Source organism: Oryza glaberrima, chromosome 5 (genome assembly GCF_000147395.1).
Source record: "Oryza glaberrima chromosome 5, OglaRS2, whole genome shotgun sequence".
NCBI classification, from domain to species: domain Eukaryota; kingdom Viridiplantae; phylum Streptophyta; class Magnoliopsida; order Poales; family Poaceae; genus Oryza; species Oryza glaberrima.
In genome coordinates, this window is record NC_068330.1 from 6,065,627 (window position 1) to 6,085,734 (window position 20,108).

A 20,108-nucleotide genomic window follows, 5' to 3' on the forward strand; every position below is an offset into this window, starting at 1 on the left:
TATTTCTGTAAACATTTTTTAAAAAAATTAAAAATGAAAAAAATTCCCATCCGATGTCTGCCACCGGAGCGTCGAATAGGAGCGACATTTGATGCCGCTAGTTCCTCTCCTTTGCCGAAACAGAGGACGTACCAGCACCATCGCCGTTGCGGAGTCAGGGAAACAAGCAGCCACCACCCCGTTCCTCTCCTCCTGTCTGCTGAAGCCGACCGACCCCTACATGGACGGAGCCCCGACGCCGGAAATAGCCATTAGTCACGACCGCCGCTAGCGAATCCGTCCCAAATTACTTAGCTTTGACTTTTTATTAACGTTTGGCCATTCGTCTTATTTAAAAAATTAAAGTAAATATAAAAACGAAGAAGTTATATTTAAAGTACTTTTAATAATAAAATAAATCACAAACAAAATAAATAATAATTCTATAATTTTATGAATAAGATGAAAAATCAAATGTTACAAAAAGAACTCAAAGTGATAAGTATTCTGGGAGGGAGGCTGTAGTAGTTTGGTCCGTTGTGATGAAGCAGGCAGAACGGCAGGTCGGCGGTAACCTCGTTTTTATAGGCCAAACGTGCTGCCTCTAGCCCATGGGCCAATTAGGGTCCGGCCCGGCCCAGCAGGGCAGCACGGCTTGCAAAAGGCTTCGGCCATGCTTGGGCTCTCATCTCAGCACGTGGGCTGGCACGACACGCATGTATTATTGGGGAACAAGTTCACTTTTGGATCCTCATCTCAACGTCGAGTTTGAATTTCGTTGTCAAACCATAATAACATATATAACGCATTCCTCAATTTATAAAACCGGTGTACCTAAGGTCCCAATCAATATAGTATCGGGTTTTTGATGACCTAGCTAATAGACCCCATATGTCAGACATTTCTTCTTCCTCCAATCTCCCCTCTCTCCATCTCCGATTCCCCATCTCCCGAAATACTACTCTGCAGTCGCTTCCTCCTCGCCAGCAGAAGTGTACTATGCGCATATTATATAGGTGAGTTCCTCACGGACAATGGGAAATACTGCATGTTTATTAAATTAATTGCTACTCCCTTTGTTTCATATTATAAGACGTTTGATTTTTTTTCTAATCAATATTTTTTAAAGTTTGACTAAATTTGTAAAAAGAATTGACAATATCTGTAATATCAAATGGTCAAACTTAAAGATCTTTGACCAATAAAAAAAGTCAAATAACTTATAATATTTATAATATAAAAGAGAGGGAGTACTTTGAATTGCTAAGAATTTCCGTTGCAATAGGCCACCAGCAAAGGCCGCCACAAAATTTTTTTTTTTTAGTAGTATAGGGAACAGGGTGCGGCGCGATGTACGTCTGCTTGAGTGCGATGATTGCGCGTGTCATAGGCCGTGTTTAGTTCTTTTGCTAAAATTTTTTTAAATTATACGGATACACATTTGAATTATTAAATGTAGATTAATAACAAAACAAATTACAGATTTCGTCTGTAAACTGCGAGACGAATTTATTAAGCTTAATTAATCCGTCATTAGTAAATATTTACTATAGCATCACAATATCAAATCATGGCGCAATTAGACTCAAAAGATTCGTCTCGCAATTTACATGCAAGGTTTTTTTTTTCATCCATATTTAATGCTCCATGCATATGTTTAAACATTTGATGTGATATTCTTTTACTAAAAATTTTTAGGATCTAAACACACCTATAATATGGGTGCGTGATGATCGGGCACGTTATAATATGTGGGCACGGTGACGGCCCAATGTAGGCAACGGATATATGATTTCGTCAAGCCTCGGGCCAAGCTTACTAGTTGGCCACCCCAAACCATAGATGCGCAAGGCCCCACGAAATTATATGCAGGTATATTATGAAACGAAGAAATATTTAAATTGAAATTTTACAGTTGCATATTTCTCTGTTTCATATTATAGGTCAGTAATATTTTTCTGTTTTATATTATAAGTTTTTTTTTCTTCGTTAAGATTGACCAAATTTATAGAAAAATATAATAGTGTTCCCAACACAAAACAAACATATTATTAAAATATATTTAATAATAAATTTAATAAAACTAATTTGATACTTTATATTACTAATTTTTTCTATAAGCTTTGGCTAAACATAACAAATTTTAACTAGAAAAATATCAAACAATTTATAATATGAAGCAAAGGGAGTACTATTTATCAAATACATGTATATATATAGTCGTCGTCACCCAAGAGAGAAAGATTTAAACATTTTAAAGAAAGACATATATGCAAGATTAAGAATTGAACAACAAAAAATGTACAAAGTATATAACTACATATCTGCCGGGTAAAAATTACAGAACACAAAGAAAATGTAATGCAAAAATACAAATCAACATTATAAACATTAACGGAATCAATCTCTCAAGAACTCATCCATCTCCTCGATGGAAGGCATGACGTCCACCAGGAAACCGTCGTCGACGTTCCGCCTTAGCCACCGTCTCGGCGCCGGCGGCGGCACGACGTGGCGATGATGGCCTGTTCGCCGCCGCCGGCTTCCCTCCTCCTCCGGCGAGGCCGTCGCCGCCGTGGAGTCCTTCCCGGTGAGGCTCTGCACGACGGACTTGAACTCCGCGGCGTCGGCCTCGACGAACCTGGTCACGATGTACTTCACCGTCATGGGCTTCACCTCCTCCATTCTCAAACTAGGATTAGCTAGCAACACTTAATTTGCAACAGATGAAATGCTACTAATCCGAACGTAAGTTCTTAATTCTCACTTCCTCCCTGACTTATATAGAGCTGAGCTGCTGAGTCTTAACTCTTTCCGGTCAGATTGGTGGTTGGTGCATGCATGTACAGAGAGAGAGACAGTGACAGAGGGAGACGGGGAGACAGTTAATTTTGACTTTGTGACGATAAAGTAGAAGACTGGGCAAGGACGCAGTCATATTCATGTATGCTGAGCTCGGTCAGGGATAGGGATTGGGTGCAGACCAAAGATCAAACCCCTAGTCCATGCTGCGAAAGTACCATAAATGGCTTAGCACAATTTGGCTTGAACAGCAGTACAAGTGGTCGATTGGACCTTTTCCTTTCACTTTTGAGATTTGACCATGTTGAGAGAAAGGTATTCCCTGTGTTCTTATATTTTATATATGTATGATGATGATTGTCAACTGTAAAGAAATTTGATATTGAAACAGTTCTCAAAGTACCTTTTTATATAATTTCTTTTAAATTAAATATAGAGTGTTGTCAACTTTTGGACATAAGACCATACATCTTATTATAAAAACTATGTAAATATTATTTAGTTTGTTCTGACTTATTTTACTATTCAAGGTACTTTAATTTAAGGATAAATTATACTTCTACATATCTGTATTAAAATTTCGAATTAGATGAATTGTCAAACTTCATGCCAAAAAACAATGGCGTCATATATTTGAAATTGAAGTATATTCATAATAACTAGTAAATTTATTGTACTCCCTCCGTTTCAAAATGTTTGACACCGTTGACTTTTTAGTATGTGTTTGACCATTCGTCTTATTCAAAAAATTTAAGTAATTATTTATTCTTTTCATATCATTTAATTTATTGTTAAATATACTTTCATGTACACATATAGTTTTATATATTTCACAAAAATTTTTGAATAAGATGAACGGTCAAATATGTGCTAAAAAGTTAACGGTGTCAAATATTTTGAAATGGAGGGAGTATTATGGAATTACCTTTTGAGCCAAGTGCATGTACACATAGATTTTGGTGCATTCCATAAAAATAGTTCAAAAGATCAATATAGTTTGATGCATCATCAAAATTATAGTCCAAATCAAAATTTGTGTAACTTGTTTTTGTAAATATACTAGAAAAAATGCATGTGCATTATAATGGTTGAAGTATATTTTAATCTTATTGTTGTTATATGGTTTAGTTCAGGTGGAATTCACTGTGGGAATTTGCTTGGATATATATTTTTTATTTAGAAAATCATGAGCTACAATTACGAGTTTTTTTAAAAGAGATTTCTTATACGACTCCTTCTACATTTCCAAAAGCAAACGAACATAAAAACAGGAAATGTATTTTTCAAAAACGAACGAACTTAAAAACTAACTCATACACGAATGACATACAAAAGTACTGACAAATACATCTTTAATTTTTATAATACTTAGTTCTTTTTAATCCATGCCATTACGATTATATTTTTATGACAACAATAGTAACATATTTTTAATGTAGGCAATCTTTATAGTTAAGCATATCGTATATATTCTTGAATATTAAATTTAATAAGACATGAAAATGGTATGAGCCATAGAAATTAAACTGTTGTAAAATTAATTTTAATATCATTCCTAATCCGAAGCTCTAACCGTCGTTTTTTGTACATCACCACTACTACTGTTGACACTTGGTATATATTATAGTACATGAAAAATATAATAATTTGGATGTAGTATGGTTTAATTTGGTCAAAAATCTACATATATAGATCGTTATTTGTGACGTCACTTTCTTTAGATACGATTAATCTCCTAGCTTGTGTTGACTTTTGTAATCTTGTGTTTTGACTGGAGGTGTTATATATGCAGCGCCGTTTACGACAGTGACTCTCGACGCTGTTCATGGACAATTCTTGCATGCGAAGCAGCGAAAGCCTTTCTTGTATATTGTGTTCATACTTCGGAGCTCAACTCGTCATACATGTGTTTTTTTTCTTTTAATATCCTTTCACCCCGTAACACCAAAAAATATTTTTAGTAATTAGCTTAGAGGGGTATCTAGATACATTAAAAAGATAATTTTAATTGGAGCCAGTGTTGTATGTTCATCAATTTAGCATTGCTGTAATAATAAAGTTTTTAATGGTAAACACTTATCTAACTATATGCAGGTTATCTTCATGTCTTCGTATTGGCTCCACTTTTAGTATACGAAGCTACCACATGAGGAGCAAGATACTATATGTAATGGTGCTACACTCTTTGGAATCGGTAACCAACGGTCTCTTATTCCACAATGGGTAGCATAGTTACATTAGAATTGCTAGCTAAAAAAAATCTATATGGTTTAACGCTAGTCAATAATAAAGGAGAGTTGTAAATTTATCCCATCACCTTATTTCTTATTTTAATTTACTTTTATCTTTACATTTTTTTAGAAAAAAACATATGGCAGTGTGTCTTGTGACATAACTCGAAGATGTATTCTATTTCCATTATAAAAAACTAGTCCTAGGGCATGTACAATTAGGGATACTTTATGGGTGCCCTCACTAACTAAGGGTACTCTCTGGGAAACTCCCCTCATAGTGAAGGATATCCCTAGTAACCCAACGAGTGTCCCCAACCCAAAAAGCCCACGTAGGTATTTTACTATAGTACCCCTCTCTTCTCCCTTTCTCTCCCCCCTCATTTACTCCCATCTACCGCGTGCTCGCCACCGAGGAGACGCCTCCGCCGGCTCGGGGCCTCTCTCCCTCTCTCTCTCTCTCTCTCCCGTCTCGAGGCTCAGTGGTGGCTGTGGCAGTGGCGGGTGCGGCGCCGGCGAAGAAGGGCGAGGAGGACGGCATGGCGCTCCAGCTCCGACCGGCGCGCTCGTCTCTTCTCGTGCTCGCCTCCCCCTGCTGCGCGGCTGCTGCTGCAGGCGGATGCAGGGCAGCGGCAGTTGCACCCCGGCCATGCCCCCGACTCCCCTCGCCATGAACTCCTTCGACACCAACGCGACGTCGCCGTCGCCGACCTCCCCGCTGCGCGCGCCGAGATGGTCCGCCTCGGTGCCGTCCCGGCCACGCCGAGCTCTGGGAGGACGCGGAGGAAGCCATCCTGGTCCGGTGGTCGCGATGAAGCTCCTCTCTCCCTCTTCGTCGTCGTCGTCGTCGGATTTTATGGTACATACTGTTGCTCTTCTGGATTTGCTTGCTCTTCTTTCTTCCTTCCCGATTTGGATTTTGGATGTGGGTCTGCAGTGCGGCGGTCAACGTGGGTTTGCAGTGTGGCTCCGAGTTGGCTGACGGCGACTCGTCGGCGGACAATTCGTCCGGCGCCAGCTCTATCAAGGGGTGGAATAGGAATACGAGCCAGGGAACCGATGTCCACAGGAGCCCGTTGCCCCTTAATGCGTCTCTGGCTGCGTCGCTCGGCTGAAAATAGGCGAGAGACGCGTCCCTCAGCCGGGGGATGTGTTCCATCATGGGGAGCTGGAGTGGACAGAAAAGCGGACATCCGTCGGCGAGGGAACGACAAGAGACACGCATTGAACATGCTCTTATAGCCTCCCGCACCGAAAATATGGGCTTGATGCCGATTGGGCTAGCATGTGGAATATACTCCCAATGGATTAGTGGGCTGGGTATCAAATTTTACATCCTAGCACTGTCCCCTGGAACCCTATTTCTACTAGGCTATTTTAAATTGGAAAAGGACCGATTTACGTCCCTCAACTCTAGGTCGAGTTTCATTCACGTTCCTCAAAAATAAAAAAAAAAGGGTACATTGCGTCCTACAGCTATTAAAACCAAAATCAAGTCCCTCGGTTGTTTTAACAGCGATTTTCTCCTATGTGGCATCTACATTTACCTAGTTTTTATCCGACATAACATTTATGTGTAATTACAGCTTAAAAAAATATAATAGGATCTACATGTCAGTTAAAAAAAATAAAATAATCTGTCAGGCAGATGTAAGTCACATGTCAAAATTATTTTTTTTATAAAAACATCTCTACTCCCTCTCCCTCCCCCCTTGGCCTTGGCCCTCCCCTCTCAATTCTTGCCCCATCTACAGCGAACCAACAACGCTACCGTCCGAGACCCGCCCCTGTGAGTCTGCCTCCGCGCGGGACCAGTGTGACCTCAACATCACGCCATCCTGCACTACAAGATTGCCCTGCGCGTGACTACTGCGGCTGCGTCTTCTTACACCCCCCTGCTCTTTTTATGCGAGTTCGGCATGCCCGGCTCCGCTCAAACAACTTTTTCTGCTTTTATGTCCCGTTCATGTTCATGCAACCCAATGCGCCATCTTCCTCCTGCCGCCGGCCCCAGATGGGGGTACCAAGGAGAGAGGTAGAGGTGTTTCTTTTTCTCATGTAGGTCCCATCAATTCTTTCAATTTTTATGATACAACTAGGAAGTAGCCCGCGCATTCACACGGGCATGCGTCATACGTTAAGTTTAAGACACTTATAAGAGCGAAATATTAAACGGAGAATATCTGCCACGATTTCTCCATAAATTATTTTTGTTGGCATTAATTGCTTTTATAATTTTCTAACCTATTAGCTTTATATTATATCATATTTAAGTAATATCTATAAGCAATTATATATAATCTACTTCATCATTTGAAAAGAAGGTAGATTTATTTTTTTAGAAAACATATCAACGAAAGTAAAAGTTAGTGTAAAGCAAAAGTAAGGCATTTTTCGTTTTTTAGTTGCATATATATTATCATATTTGACCTACTTTTTTCTTTCTGTGTAGAATGTCTGATTTAGTTATGAATGTTTGCAAAACAATATATGATGGTGCAATGTATGTTGTTGAATTATTTTATAGTTTCTAATGGTAATGTGAATGACATGTAAAATGGAAGGGATGGTGTCCATCGGTAAAAACATAAACATGAATTTATCATTTTTGTTTGGATACTATTGATTTAATTTAGTTATGCATATTTCTATATTGATGTATAATGACGAAATATACGTTGATATTATCTTAAGTATTTCATGGCTATTTGGTTGACGTGCAAAGTGCACGGGTCGAGTATGCCCAGTTGCCATATATTTATATAGTAAAATATTAGCATATAGATCTTCAGTTGTTTGTTTAATTAGAAATAAAGTAATAATCAGATTAGAAATTATACGTGTAGCTTAAAATCATAGTCCTTTTAATATCTACAATTATTGATTGTTTTTATTTTTAGTTTAATAGCTGAAAATTAAAAAAAAAAGACTTGAGAGGAATGAAAAGCATAGAGCTTTAAGACAGAGATGGGAGGAGGTAGGAGGTGGACAGTATCGTAGTGTTGTGTGCATGTGATGTGGGTCTGAGGTGGAGGGGACATTGTTTTTCTAATCTTTCTGAATGATCCAAGTGAAAAAATATTTTTTTTCTCATATTTCTAAGTTTTTCTTTGATATTTATGACATGTCGTGTTGCGGCTTATATTTTCTCAAAGAGAAAGAAGATCTAATGTTTAAAAATAATTGGTCATCTATTTATATTGAAACTAATGGATAGATGTTTTTTCTTTGAATTTCTATTTTTTTCCAACTTTTAAAATGTGACACGTGATGACTTACAAAACGCTATAGAGGAAGTTTAATTGATCTTTATATTGTAAAACGATCTAGATGACATAGTATATATTGACTTTTTTAAGTGTGGCTATGTACGTACATTACATACGTTACGTGCTTACTCCAGGATGAGAGGTGGGCCGGGTTTTACATGAGGAGGTGCGCCTAATCAATCTAATCTAACAGTTTATAAGGTTGGACTCACCGATTCAATTGAAAATCAAGGGATGGATGTTTTGCTTTTTCTAAGATTTTGTACAATTTTCTTTAGTTTATTAGATCTAATCCAATGGTGTAAAATAACGGGTCCACCAATTTAAGTGAAAATCGATGGTGAGATTAAATATTGCCACATAGTGGCTTAGGAGCATTTGTAGGAGTGCCACGTGGCGGCTTAAGAGCGTTTCTAGAAAGTTTAATGTACTTGTAGTACATAATAGATAGATTACCACTCACATGTGGGTCTATTTTTTTCTCAATGCCGATAAATACATGTATGCACCACATCGAACGAAGACTAAGTCCACATGTCACATATAGATAGATACCATATAGAATAAAAACGTCTAGGAACTCGATTTACACTAGTGTTTTGATAGTTTGTGGACGCTATATACACAGATTTACGGTGAGGAACACAAATAAAAATCGTTTACGGAACTAACATGGACTTTTCATTTTTTAATGCATTTCTAAAAAGACCGGCCATACGATGTCATTCAATTATCATTGCGATGCTCTTTGATTTTCTATGACAAATTTCAAACATTATACCTCACATATCCTCCAACTTCTAAACTAGACCTCTTAATTAGCAGGCCCATGATCCTAAGTGGTAACACATATCAACACATATCTCTAGTCGTTTATGCAGGTCGTGTGCGTAGTACCTATATTTTTCACATTCTGTAGACAAGTTTATTTTAAAGATATTCTCCACATTTTATAGTCAAGTTTTTTTTATTTACTACAAAATATAGAGAATATGGGTACCAGGTACGCACATGATGACCTGCATAAACGACTTAGGAGGTGGGCCGGATCCATATATTATGTAATAGAGTACTTGGTCGCCATGTTGCCTTATATCACAAGTCAGAGTATAGATACCCAGCTGAATAATACCTTGAAACAGAAACCGTATCCGGATAGGCTTTTCTTATTTTAAACCCCCAACCTATTTAAGGTGAGCAGGAAGCCCCCTGGGGAAACCTAGACATAATATTTCAGTAACCGGCTGATACAATCCAACAAGCATAAGTAGGGTATTATCTTGAGATGGCTAAATCTATATAAATTCTTGTTTTCCACATCCATTCCCTTTTAGTCTTGTGCACTACTCCCTCCGTTTCAGGTTATAAGACGTTTTGACTTTGGTCAAAGTTAAAACAGTTTGACTTTGACCAAGTTTATAGATAAAAGTAGTAATATTTTCAACCCAATACAAATTTATTATGAAAATATATTTAATTATTTATTTGATGAAACTAATTTAGTATTATAAATATTACTATATTTATCTACAAATTTAGTCAAACTTGAACAGTTTGCTTATAACTTGAAATGGAGGGAGCACTTTTTTTTTATTATTGCCGATAAAAACTTTGACACAAAATTCCACGTAGGCAAAAATTTCGGGTATCACGGTCAATTTACTATTCGTTTGGCAAGTTTGACACCGCAAATTTGTGGAATTAGTTACGAGATTATGGTGAAACTTAGTTTTGGCTTTGCTCGAGGCAGAAAGTTGCTGAGATTTGGCAGTTTTCTCAATTTTTTTAAGCATTATTAATCTTGGCTAACAGGCAACATGATCGAGTTACGTACACTACTAAGCATACGTACGTCCACTGTCCACAAAACACATGGATATATGCTTCACTGTGTACTTACACTGTAGGGGTTTTTTTAAGAAAAAAAAATAGGCGATAAGAACGAGAAATTTGTCTCCTTATCTGTTGGACCTATTTTTTTCAATGAAAGATATAGCCAATGATAACTAAACGAATGGATGATTCATAATTGGTGGTGATGACGATGGTAATGATAATTATATATCACATTTAATAATAGGAGTTTATGGTTAACTCAATGTGTATACAGTAGCATTAGCATCTCTGGCCACTAGCAGCCAGTTTGAGGTCGTGTTTTTCATTTTGTGTTTTTGGACTATAGCATGCAGTTATATATTGTGCTTACCTGCTCAAAGATAGGTCCTCGTTTGGAAAATATGTTGCGATACTTTTTCAATAAATTTGGTTAAAGTTAATGAAGTTTGATTTATAAAAAATTCAATGCATTTTATGTTATGAAACAAGTAGAGAAGCGACTAAAGCTGGCATTACAAGCTGATTACATATATTGAGGACATACAGAATCAGAAACATAACTCGGTAATGCCAACATTTTAAGAGAAAAAGGAATTAAGTCACCAAATGTGCTAACAGCCCGGCACTTAGCTACTTAATTCAATTTTGTGAGATAAAGGAATGGGACAAATTTAAACGAGCATGCCTGTTATTTGTTGGGATGAGAAAGTAGGTAGAGAAATTAAAAAAAATGATTGTGATTAGCTGAAACGATGAAATATGTAGAGAAGTAGTTATATTATGAGATAAAATTTGGATGATATAAGTAACTATGTAAGGACGGAGGTACGTAGTAGTATTGTTTATGGGAAAATTGCTTTAACGTTGCTCACTAATAATTTTTGGATTATCAGATTTTGTTGAACGAGAATTGCATGGTTATGATTAGTGTGTAACATACTTGGATAATATGTTACATTGTTACATATATTCAAATACTTACATATTTGTTGCTAAAATAAGTGATCAGATTTTAAATACGAGCAGTAGTGTATGGTGGAACAAATAGTTACTATTCACAAGCCATCCACCAACAACTATGGTTTCACTTTCAAAATCGCAAAACTACTTAAGAAAGCAAATGAACAATCTCGAGCCAAAATGTATAGATAGTGTCTGTTTTTAGCACATACAAAGATGAAGATAAATTTCATTGTATGTCATCGAGTGTGCGTACCTTTTCAAAATTTGCCATTATGTTCGTCCATTTTCAGAATTTGCCACCGAGGATATAAATTTCTTCGTACCATTCATTCTGCTTGTCAGCCGCAAGCACCGTCCGTGCACACCAGCACCATCATGACACCCCACGGCAAGGAGCCATCCCACACGCTACTGTTGTAATATTAACAACGCCATGAACAGCGACAAGAGGCCCAACTACTACTCGCAACCGGCGGAACCACCCATGGCATTTAGCACTGCATCCTAACCAGAACCAAGACAGAAGGACGACATACAAGATCTAATCGAATAGGCTTTCCATCATAAACTCGCAGCGCGTGTAAAGCGAGGCGGCGCCAAGGATATATGCGGTGGCCACTAAGTGGTAGGTTGAATGATGTCGTCCCCATCAACCACCAACTTGTGCGCCTCCGTATGTGTATTCACCAACCAACCATAGCGGTATGACGACTGTGTAGCCTAGTCATCGTAGTAGCCAATGCTTGCCATGCCTGCACCTCCTCCTCCTCCTCCTCCTCCTGCTTCTTCATCACAGGATCTAGAAGAGGGGTGCTTGGAGTGCGGGGTGTGTTATAAGTGATTGTGGGGCAACTAGGATGTGATGTTGATGGACTTGAATTGAAAGAGAGGGTGCACCTTCAGGGCTCGTGCAGCGGTGGTGCATGAGTGGGGTGCTTTCTTCACCTTAGGCAGCTAGGATGCCGTCGGGGATGAGAGTGATGGTGGACGGATGACGCTGATGCTGATGCTAGCGAACAAACAAAGTGACTAATGAACATGATGTCGGATGTATGGGATAGCACGGGGCGAATGAATTCGCATTCCTAGTGAAAAATTTTAAAAAAACACGTGAATTAGGTGGCAAAAATTTTTGAAAGACATGGATATTCGGTGGCAAATAGTGAAGCTCCTCTGATTTGTAGGAAAACCTAGAAAACTTGGAGGAATCAAATCCTATATGAAAAAAATCCTAACAAGTTGGATCAAATCATATCCTTTTCTTCAAATTTCCTATGGAAGGAATCATCCTAAAAAAATTTTGGATCAAAATAAGCTTGATGTTCTCCTTGACGTTTTCTTCTTTCTATAACCCCAACTTTTTGGAACTATCAAGTGATTTTTGTTCCGTAGGAATTCAATTGGCATGATATTCTATTTCTACGTTTTTTTCTATTCATGTGTTTTAAAGGGGCACGAAATTCCTTCAAAGATGAATGGGAAATGCTTATCTGTTTTCATCGTTGGAAAGCGTAATCGAGAATGCCGTTAGCTATCCGAAGGCATCGCCGTCGTCTCCACTCTTTCCCGCCACGCCATGGCTGCCGCCGTCGCCGCCCTCCCCGGCAAGCTCCCACGGCAGCCGCCGCCGCCGCCGCCTCCACCTTCACCTCCCAATTCCACCTTCCCGCGCTACCCGAGGTCCTTGGCCGCACACCCCGCGCTCTCCTCGAGCCACCCCTCCGACGTGTCGGCGCTGCTCGCCGCCGCCGCGCGAGCCGGCGACCTCCGCCTAGGGCGCGCGCTCCACCGCAGGCTCCTCCGCGGGGACCTCCTCGACAGAGACGCCGTCGTCGCCAACTCCCTCCTCACCCTCTACTCCAGGTGCGGCGCAGTGGCCTCCGCGCGCAACGTGTTCGACGGAATGCGCGGCCTGCGGGACATCGTCTCCTGGACGGCCATGGCGTCCTGCCTCGCTCGCAATGGCGCGGAGCGGGGATCCCTGCTGCTGATCGGCGAGATGCTCGAGTCGGGGCTACTGCCGAATGCGTACACACTGTGTGCCGTGGCGCACGCATGCTTCCCCCATGAGCTCTACTGCTTGGTCGGAGGCGTGGTCCTTGGGTTAGTACATAAGATGGGACTCTGGGGCACAGACGTAGCAGTGGGCAGTGCATTGATTGATATGCTTGCAAGGAATGGGGATCTGGCATCGGCACGCAAGGTGTTTGATGGATTAATCGAGAAGACGGTAGTCGTCTGGACGCTTCTGATTTCGCGCTATGTTCAGGGCGAGTGTGCAGAGGAGGCTGTTGAGCTTTTTCTAGATTTCTTGGAAGATGGCTTTGAGCCCGATAGGTACACCATGAGCAGTATGATTTCGGCATGTACAGAGCTGGGATCAGTCAGGTTGGGGCTGCAACTGCACTCTCTAGCACTCCGAATGGGGCTTGCATCTGATGCTTGTGTGAGCTGTGGGCTTGTGGACATGTATGCAAAGTCAAATATAGGACAGGCAATGGACTATGCTAACAAGGTATTCAAAAGGATGCCGAAGAATGATGTCATATCATGGACTGCACTAATATCAGGATATGTGCAATCTGGGGTTCAGGAAAACAAGGTTATGGCGCTCTTTGGAGAGATGTTGAATAAAAGTATCAAACCAAACCATATAACATATTCCAGTATTCTTAAGTCCTGTGCCAGTATTTCTGACCACGATTCAGGCAGACAGGTTCATGCTCATGTTATCAAATCCAACCAAGCTTCTGCACATACTGTTGGGAATGCTCTAGTCAGCATGTACGCTGAATCAGGCTGCATGGAGGAGGCTAGAAGGGTATTCAATCAACTATACGAAAGGAGCATGATTCCTTGCATAACTGAGGGAAGAGATTTTCCTCTAGATCATCGGATTGTGAGGATGGATGTGGGCATCAGCAGTTCCACATTTGCTAGCCTAATCAGTGCTGCTGCCAGTGTAGGTATGCTAACCAAAGGTCAGCAACTGCATGCCATGTCACTGAAGGCAGGATTCGGATCTGATAGATTCGTAAGCAACTCTCTTGTTTCCATGTATTCTAGGTGTGGTTACTTGGAGGATGCTTGCCGATCCTTCAATGAACTGAAGGATCGGAATGTGATCTCATGGACTTCAATGATCAGTGGCTTAGCAAAGCATGGGTATGCAGAACGAGCACTTTCATTGTTTCATGACATGATATTAACTGGTGTGAAACCAAACGATGTCACTTACATTGCAGTGTTGTCTGCCTGTAGTCATGTTGGTCTAGTGAGAGAAGGGAAAGAGTACTTCAGATCAATGCAGAGGGATCATGGACTCATACCAAGAATGGAGCATTATGCTTGCATGGTTGATCTGCTTGCAAGATCAGGCCTTGTTAAAGAAGCCCTTGAATTCATTAACGAAATGCCACTGAAAGCTGATGCATTGGTTTGGAAAACTCTTCTCGGCGCTTGTAGGAGCCATGACAATATTGAGGTAGGTGAAATCGCTGCTAAGAATGTCATAGAGCTTGAGCCACGAGATCCAGCTCCATATGTCCTTCTCTCAAACTTGTACGCTGATGCTGGTTTATGGGATGAAGTTGCAAGAATAAGGAGTGCAATGAGGGACAACAACTTGAACAAAGAAACTGGCTTGAGCTGGATGGAAGTTGAGAACACCACTCATGAGTTTCGAGCTGGTGACACCAGCCATCCGCGAGCACAAGACATCTATGGTAAGTTGGACACATTGGTCAGACAAATCAAAGGAATGGGCTATGTGCCGGACACAAGCATTGTGCTCCATGACATGTCGGATGAGCTGAAGGAGCAGTATCTGCTTCAGCACAGCGAGAAGATTGCCGTGGCATTTGGTTTGATTACTACTTCAGCACCAAAACCAATCAGAATATTTAAGAACCTCCGTGTTTGTGCTGATTGTCATTCTGCAATCAAATATATGTCCAAGGCCACCAGAAGGGAGATAATATTGAGAGATAGCAACAGGTTTCACAGGATGAAAGATGGGGAATGCTCGTGCGGAGAATACTGGTGAGCTGCGCAGCGCAGGTTTGTCTTTGCTAATGATCCTGATCCAGGCTTAACACAGTGAAGCTTTTCTTAGATAGTTGTAGTTCATAATTTTTGTAGTTGCTTTGTATAGTTCATAATTTTTTAGTTGCTTTCTGTTTTGTACAATCACATGTTGGCTACAGACTTGTTGTGTTGGTTTGTCAGACCGCTACATGATTTGTACAGTTACATGAATAAATAATTATTATTTCGCCGGAATTCTGTACTCATCATGTACTACCTTCGTACTCGTAAAGGAAGTCGTTTTGGACAGCGACACGGTCTCCAAAATACAACTTTGATTTGTTTCTATAAAAATATTTATTGATAAGTGATATATGTATACTTTTATGAAACTATTTTTTAAGACAAATATATTCATATAAATTTTATATTTTCAAACTCAACAACTTGAGAGTTATTCATGATTTATATTCCCAAGGTTTGACTTAAACATTATCCTAAACGACTTCCTTTACGAGTACGGAGGGAGTACTTATTTCTGTAGCTTAATATTTTTATGAAATAGTCGCCTGATTCATAAATGCTGACGGCTTTAAGAACACAGGGCAACTTTTTGTTTTTAAAATGAATATCGCTAATATGTCCACAGCCAAACAGTTCAACGTTAGAGGGAAATCTAATCTCAGCATTCCCCCTTATTTTGTACCGTAGAAAACATCCAGAGATAATTTATTAGATAAAGTGTTTTGATATGATTTATATTGCATATAACATCCTAGGAAACACAGACAAGCGGACATGTAAAACAATACAAGATGAAAGTAACCAAGAAAATTGCTGGAAAAACTGCTGGTTCGATCGGCTACCGTCTTCAAACCCAAAAAGGAACAGGATGAACATATCCAGAAATATGTTCTAGGACCTCGCTTCACCAGAGCGAATTCATTTGATTTGGCCAAGGGGCCAGAACCAACTTCATACAAAGGTGAAAGATGATCAAACATAAAACAGCACCACAGATCCCAAAGCATCAATAGTTTAGATCCATGTTTTCAGCCATCAACCAGATGGAAATGCCTCAGGAATGGATGGAAGACCTGACCGAAAACATTCTTCCATTCATATTTTCTAACAGGTCGTCAGACTGATCTTCGCAGTTCTGGTGGAAGCTGCGCAACATTCATCGAAGAATTTGATTTAGCTTGGTGTTGAAGCTCCATCATTTCTTCCTTGCTGTACTTTATTCTTTCATCTGTCATAAAAAATATACAAACTTACAGTCAATATACTCTTAATTGCATGGCTTCATCTGAGATGTATTCCTAATCAAAAGAGAAAATCCCTTACCTACAAAGCAGATATCAGCAAGTCTACTTGGGCCAGCCAAACTTTTTGCCACTTTTGCTTTTACCTGTTGAGGTTGTCTAGAGGACTTGTGAAGATGCGAAGTACCACCATAATTTGCCTGAAGTTCCTGTATAAGCTCATGTCTCACTTCAATCACAGGGTGACACGTACAGAATGCTGAAATTGCATCTCCTGTTAAGATCCAACAGCCGCTTAAATCCAACATACGCAGCGTGGCAGGGGGAACAAACTTTCTAAGCCCAGTGGTGGACAATATATTCCCACAGAACCCAAGATGTATCAAATTTGAGGCAGAAGACAGTGCATGCAAGGCAGGATCAGACAAGAAATCACTTTTTAGGAACAAATATTTCAGTGCTCTAAAGGATGCTAAGGGAGGTATAACATCATCCATCAGCTGTGTATTATTCAAATTTAGGCTTTCCAGGTATTTGAGTTCTTCAAGCGCAGAGAGAGACAATACTTTCACAGAGTTTTCCATCATGAAACCTGCAATACGATTAAAATGAGTTACTCGAAGATGAGGTACACTGATATTATCATATAAAATGCTGGGCAAGAAGAATCACAACCTTTGATACATGTGCGACTCAGGTTTAAAATTCTCAGTGAAGGCATCATGCTTATGTATAATAAAGCAGAATCATCAATTTTTGTATGAGCTAAAGACAGTGTTGTCAGACTTGGAACTGTTCCTGCCAGAACACACAGTGCTTGAGAAGTTACTTCAGAATTACTCAGGCTCAAAAACATAAGGTTCATTCCAATATTTGCAATATATTCAACTGCATCGCTAATTATTCTGCTGTAGCTAAGGTCCAAGTGCTCTAGATTCCTCATATTTCCCAAGAAATACAAGTTGCTTGAAGAGCAACTGGACATATCCAAGTATGTCAGTGAACTTGGTAGGATGCTTGAAAAAACTTCACCAATGTTGCCAAATGATGCTGCGGAGATAACCAACTTTTCCAGATGAATAAGAACTTGGAATTCCCCATTGCAAATAGAATGAATTGTGCAGTTGCTCATATTTAGACACCTCAAGGTCGGAAGAATTGGTAAGCATGTCACACGTGTCCAAGAAATATTCAAGAAGCTCAAAGATGTAAATGCAATAAGGACAGAAGCTCCCTCATTGGTAATTTCACTGCCCCATATATCAAGGTGCTCAAGCTGTGTCAATACCTAGAGAAAAATTCAACTAGGAAAAGTTTATACCCAATAGATATCATTAAAAACAAATCACCATTACTAGCATGCTGACAGCCTAACATGAACATAGCAAATTAAAAAGAAAAAAAATAAAGACCATATGATGATGTTGAAATTTTGTTCCTGAAACAAAATGGCTGTGCACCATGAGTATACATACCTGTAAAGACCGTAGTGCTTTGTCTGTGAAACGAACTCCCCCCAAATCTAATAAACGTAAGTTTATCAGTGACGAAATGGCCATAACTCCATTGTCAGTCAACCCGGTTTGCGACACATGTAGCTTCTCCAAGCTTTCAATGGAAGCGATATGTTTGATGCCAGCATCAGAGATCTTGGAGCACCTTGACAAATCAAACTCTTTCAACGTACTCATACCTACATTATCATCACAAGAGTATCGCGAAAGATAGTTCGATCGAGGTCTCTCCATGATAGATACAATCGTGAGTGAGAAAAGCTTCAAGTGTTGTACCGGAGAGAGCCCAGACCGCAGAGCTGTTGACGTTCTTGCAATCCGCAAGCTTCAGAACCCTCAGATACCGGAATGCTCCTAGGTAAGCCAGCCACTCCGCGTCGACGGCGATGTGGCCGCTCAGATCGATCTCCTCCACCGAGTGCTGGAAAACCCTGCACACACACGGATCAAGAATTCATCCACGCGCGAAACCGAACGGAGATTGATCCATCCATTTCGGCCCTGTAAGTGCGCGGGGGAGGAGGAGGAGGAGGAGGAGGAATCGGGCGGTTACTCGAGGAGGGAAGGGAAGAGGAGGCGGCGGGCGGCGAGGCGGCGGAGGAGCGCGTCGGCGAGCTGCGGGGGGAGGCGCTCCAGGGAGCGGCGCTGGCGGCGCCACGCCTCCACGGTGGCGGCCCCGCCCGCCGCCGCGTCGATGCAGCGGTCGACCAGCGGCGTCTCGCCACCGGCGGAGGCGGAGGCGGACGCCATGGGCAAGACGGCGTCGCCGCGGCGCAGGCTCAACGGGAGAAGTGGGTGCAGAGAGAGAGGGGATTGGATCCGAATTGACTCGTCGCCGGCGGCGATAGGTTGGAGGATGGTGGAAGCGGATGCTCGGACGTGGCGTGTATCCACGCGGCGTTTGGCTTTCATCTCAGCCGTCCGTGTCCTTTCCTCCCGGAGAATCAAAATGCATATATGTCCCCTATTCAATCGAGGCACAAAGTGGTGTTCTTAAGTATTTTACGTAGAAAGAGATGATATCAATGTAAGATTAATTAAGTTTTTATATTAAAATGGATTGATGGGAGTACCTATTGGTCAATCGCCTGAAAAAGAAAAATCTTTCAGTCGATTCCTGTAGGTCATTGGATTTCAATCGAAAAGAAAAAAAAAACTAAAAAAAAAAAGGCCCTGTGGTACGTGGACCACTGATCCTACTGAAACAGGCGCGTGGATCACCAACGGGGCCGCTTAGCGGGTTTTTTGGATCTGTTTTGTTAGATGGCTTTTATTTTGATTTGGGCTTGTGGGCTTTCTTTGGCTTTGTTCGCTGCTGGTGATTCCTATCGGAACAGTGCGCGACGAAAACGGACTAGTCTATTAGTACGTAATTAATTAAGTATTAGCTATTTTTTTAGAAAAATAGATCAATATATTTCTTTAAGCAACTTTCGTATAGAAATGGTTTGAACCACTTCTAAAACAGAGATTGAAGAAAAGGTTAGGTTTGTGATTCTCTGCAAAGTTGGCAGTAATAACTACATGAAAATTGGTACTCCCTTCGTTTTATATTATAAGACTTTCTAGACATAATATTTATGTCTAGATTCATTAACATTCATATAAATATGGGCAATGGTAGAAAGACTTATAATATGAAACGGAGGAAGTACATTATCTGAGGTGATGCAGGTCATAAGCATTTCTTTGCAGCTACCAGCATATCTAAAAAAACATGTTTATGTAAGTGTGCATGTGAAAAAAGGAGAGAGGTTTACTACAGAACTTGTCAACTTTGTTTTCTTTCTAAATTAAATAGCTAATCATAACATGTCTCTATGTTTTAGATCATAACAGCAACATTATCCTGATGTGTTGCAGATGAAAAGCATGTTCTTTGTGGCTGACTGGCTGCTGACATATCTAAAAACATGTATCTGTATGTGTGGCTCCAAGCGAAAAAGAAAGGGTTTCCTAGCAGAACTTTGTCGATTTTATTTTCCTTCTAGATTAGACAGCTAATATGAGAAACATGCATGTATGTGCCCTAGGCAGTTTGTGTTAATCAGGGGTTTGGAAAAAATATATAGTTGCAAAAATTATAAAAGAAGTTGCACATTACTGAAAATGGCAACTACACCAGATAGTAAGTGCAATTGACATAGCAAAGGGGCATTTATTAGCACTTGAATTGGAATTACATATATATATGAAAGAAGTACAAATTACCTAGCATAAAGC

The 20,108-nt window shown here is 40.3% G+C and overlaps 2 protein-coding genes across 2 annotated transcripts; one reads left to right on the forward strand and one right to left on the reverse strand.

Annotated features, from left to right (window-relative positions):
- The first annotated feature begins 12,576 nt into the window (after nt 1-12,576).
- LOC127774015 (pentatricopeptide repeat-containing protein At3g49170, chloroplastic) lies at nt 12,577-15,542 on the forward strand. The gene is made up of 2 exons (XM_052300284.1): nt 12,577-14,245; nt 14,342-15,542. The coding sequence occupies exons 1-2, from the start codon at nt 12,657-12,659 to the stop codon at nt 15,123-15,125; spliced, it is 2,373 nt and encodes a 790-aa protein (XP_052156244.1). The 5' UTR covers nt 12,577-12,656; the 3' UTR covers nt 15,126-15,542.
- Nucleotides 15,543-15,831: 289 nt separating this feature from the next.
- Nucleotides 15,832-18,718, reverse strand: LOC127774017 (leucine-rich repeat receptor-like serine/threonine-protein kinase BAM2). The gene is made up of 6 exons (XM_052300285.1): nt 18,439-18,718; nt 18,162-18,316; nt 17,847-18,064; nt 17,047-17,659; nt 16,454-16,963; nt 15,832-16,358 (listed from the first exon to the last, which is right to left on the reverse strand). The coding sequence occupies exons 1-6, from the start codon at nt 18,633-18,635 to the stop codon at nt 16,246-16,248; spliced, it is 1,806 nt and encodes a 601-aa protein (XP_052156245.1). The 5' UTR covers nt 18,636-18,718; the 3' UTR covers nt 15,832-16,245.
- Nucleotides 18,719-20,108: the final 1,390 nt, after the last annotated feature.

Excerpts from the sequence above, each read along its gene's own strand:
- LOC127774015 (XM_052300284.1), top strand. The coding sequence starts at position 12,657 with ATGGCTGCCGCCGTCGCCGCCCTCCCCGGCAAGCTCCCACGGCAGCCG. Across the intron at positions 14,246-14,341 it reads AGTGGCTTAGCAAAGCATGG|TCATGTTGGTCTAGTGAGAG; the intron begins GTATGCAGAACG and ends GTCTGCCTGTAG.
- LOC127774017 (XM_052300285.1), bottom strand. The coding sequence starts at position 18,635 with ATGGCGTCCGCCTCCGCCTCCGCCGGTGGCGAGACGCCGCTGGTCGAC. Across the intron at positions 18,317-18,438 it reads CTCTTCCCTTCCCTCCTCGA|GGTTTTCCAGCACTCGGTGG; the intron begins GTAACCGCCCGA and ends GTGTGTGTGCAG. Across the intron at positions 16,359-16,453 it reads TGCTGATATCTGCTTTGTAG|ATGAAAGAATAAAGTACAGC; the intron begins GTAAGGGATTTT and ends TTTTTATGACAG.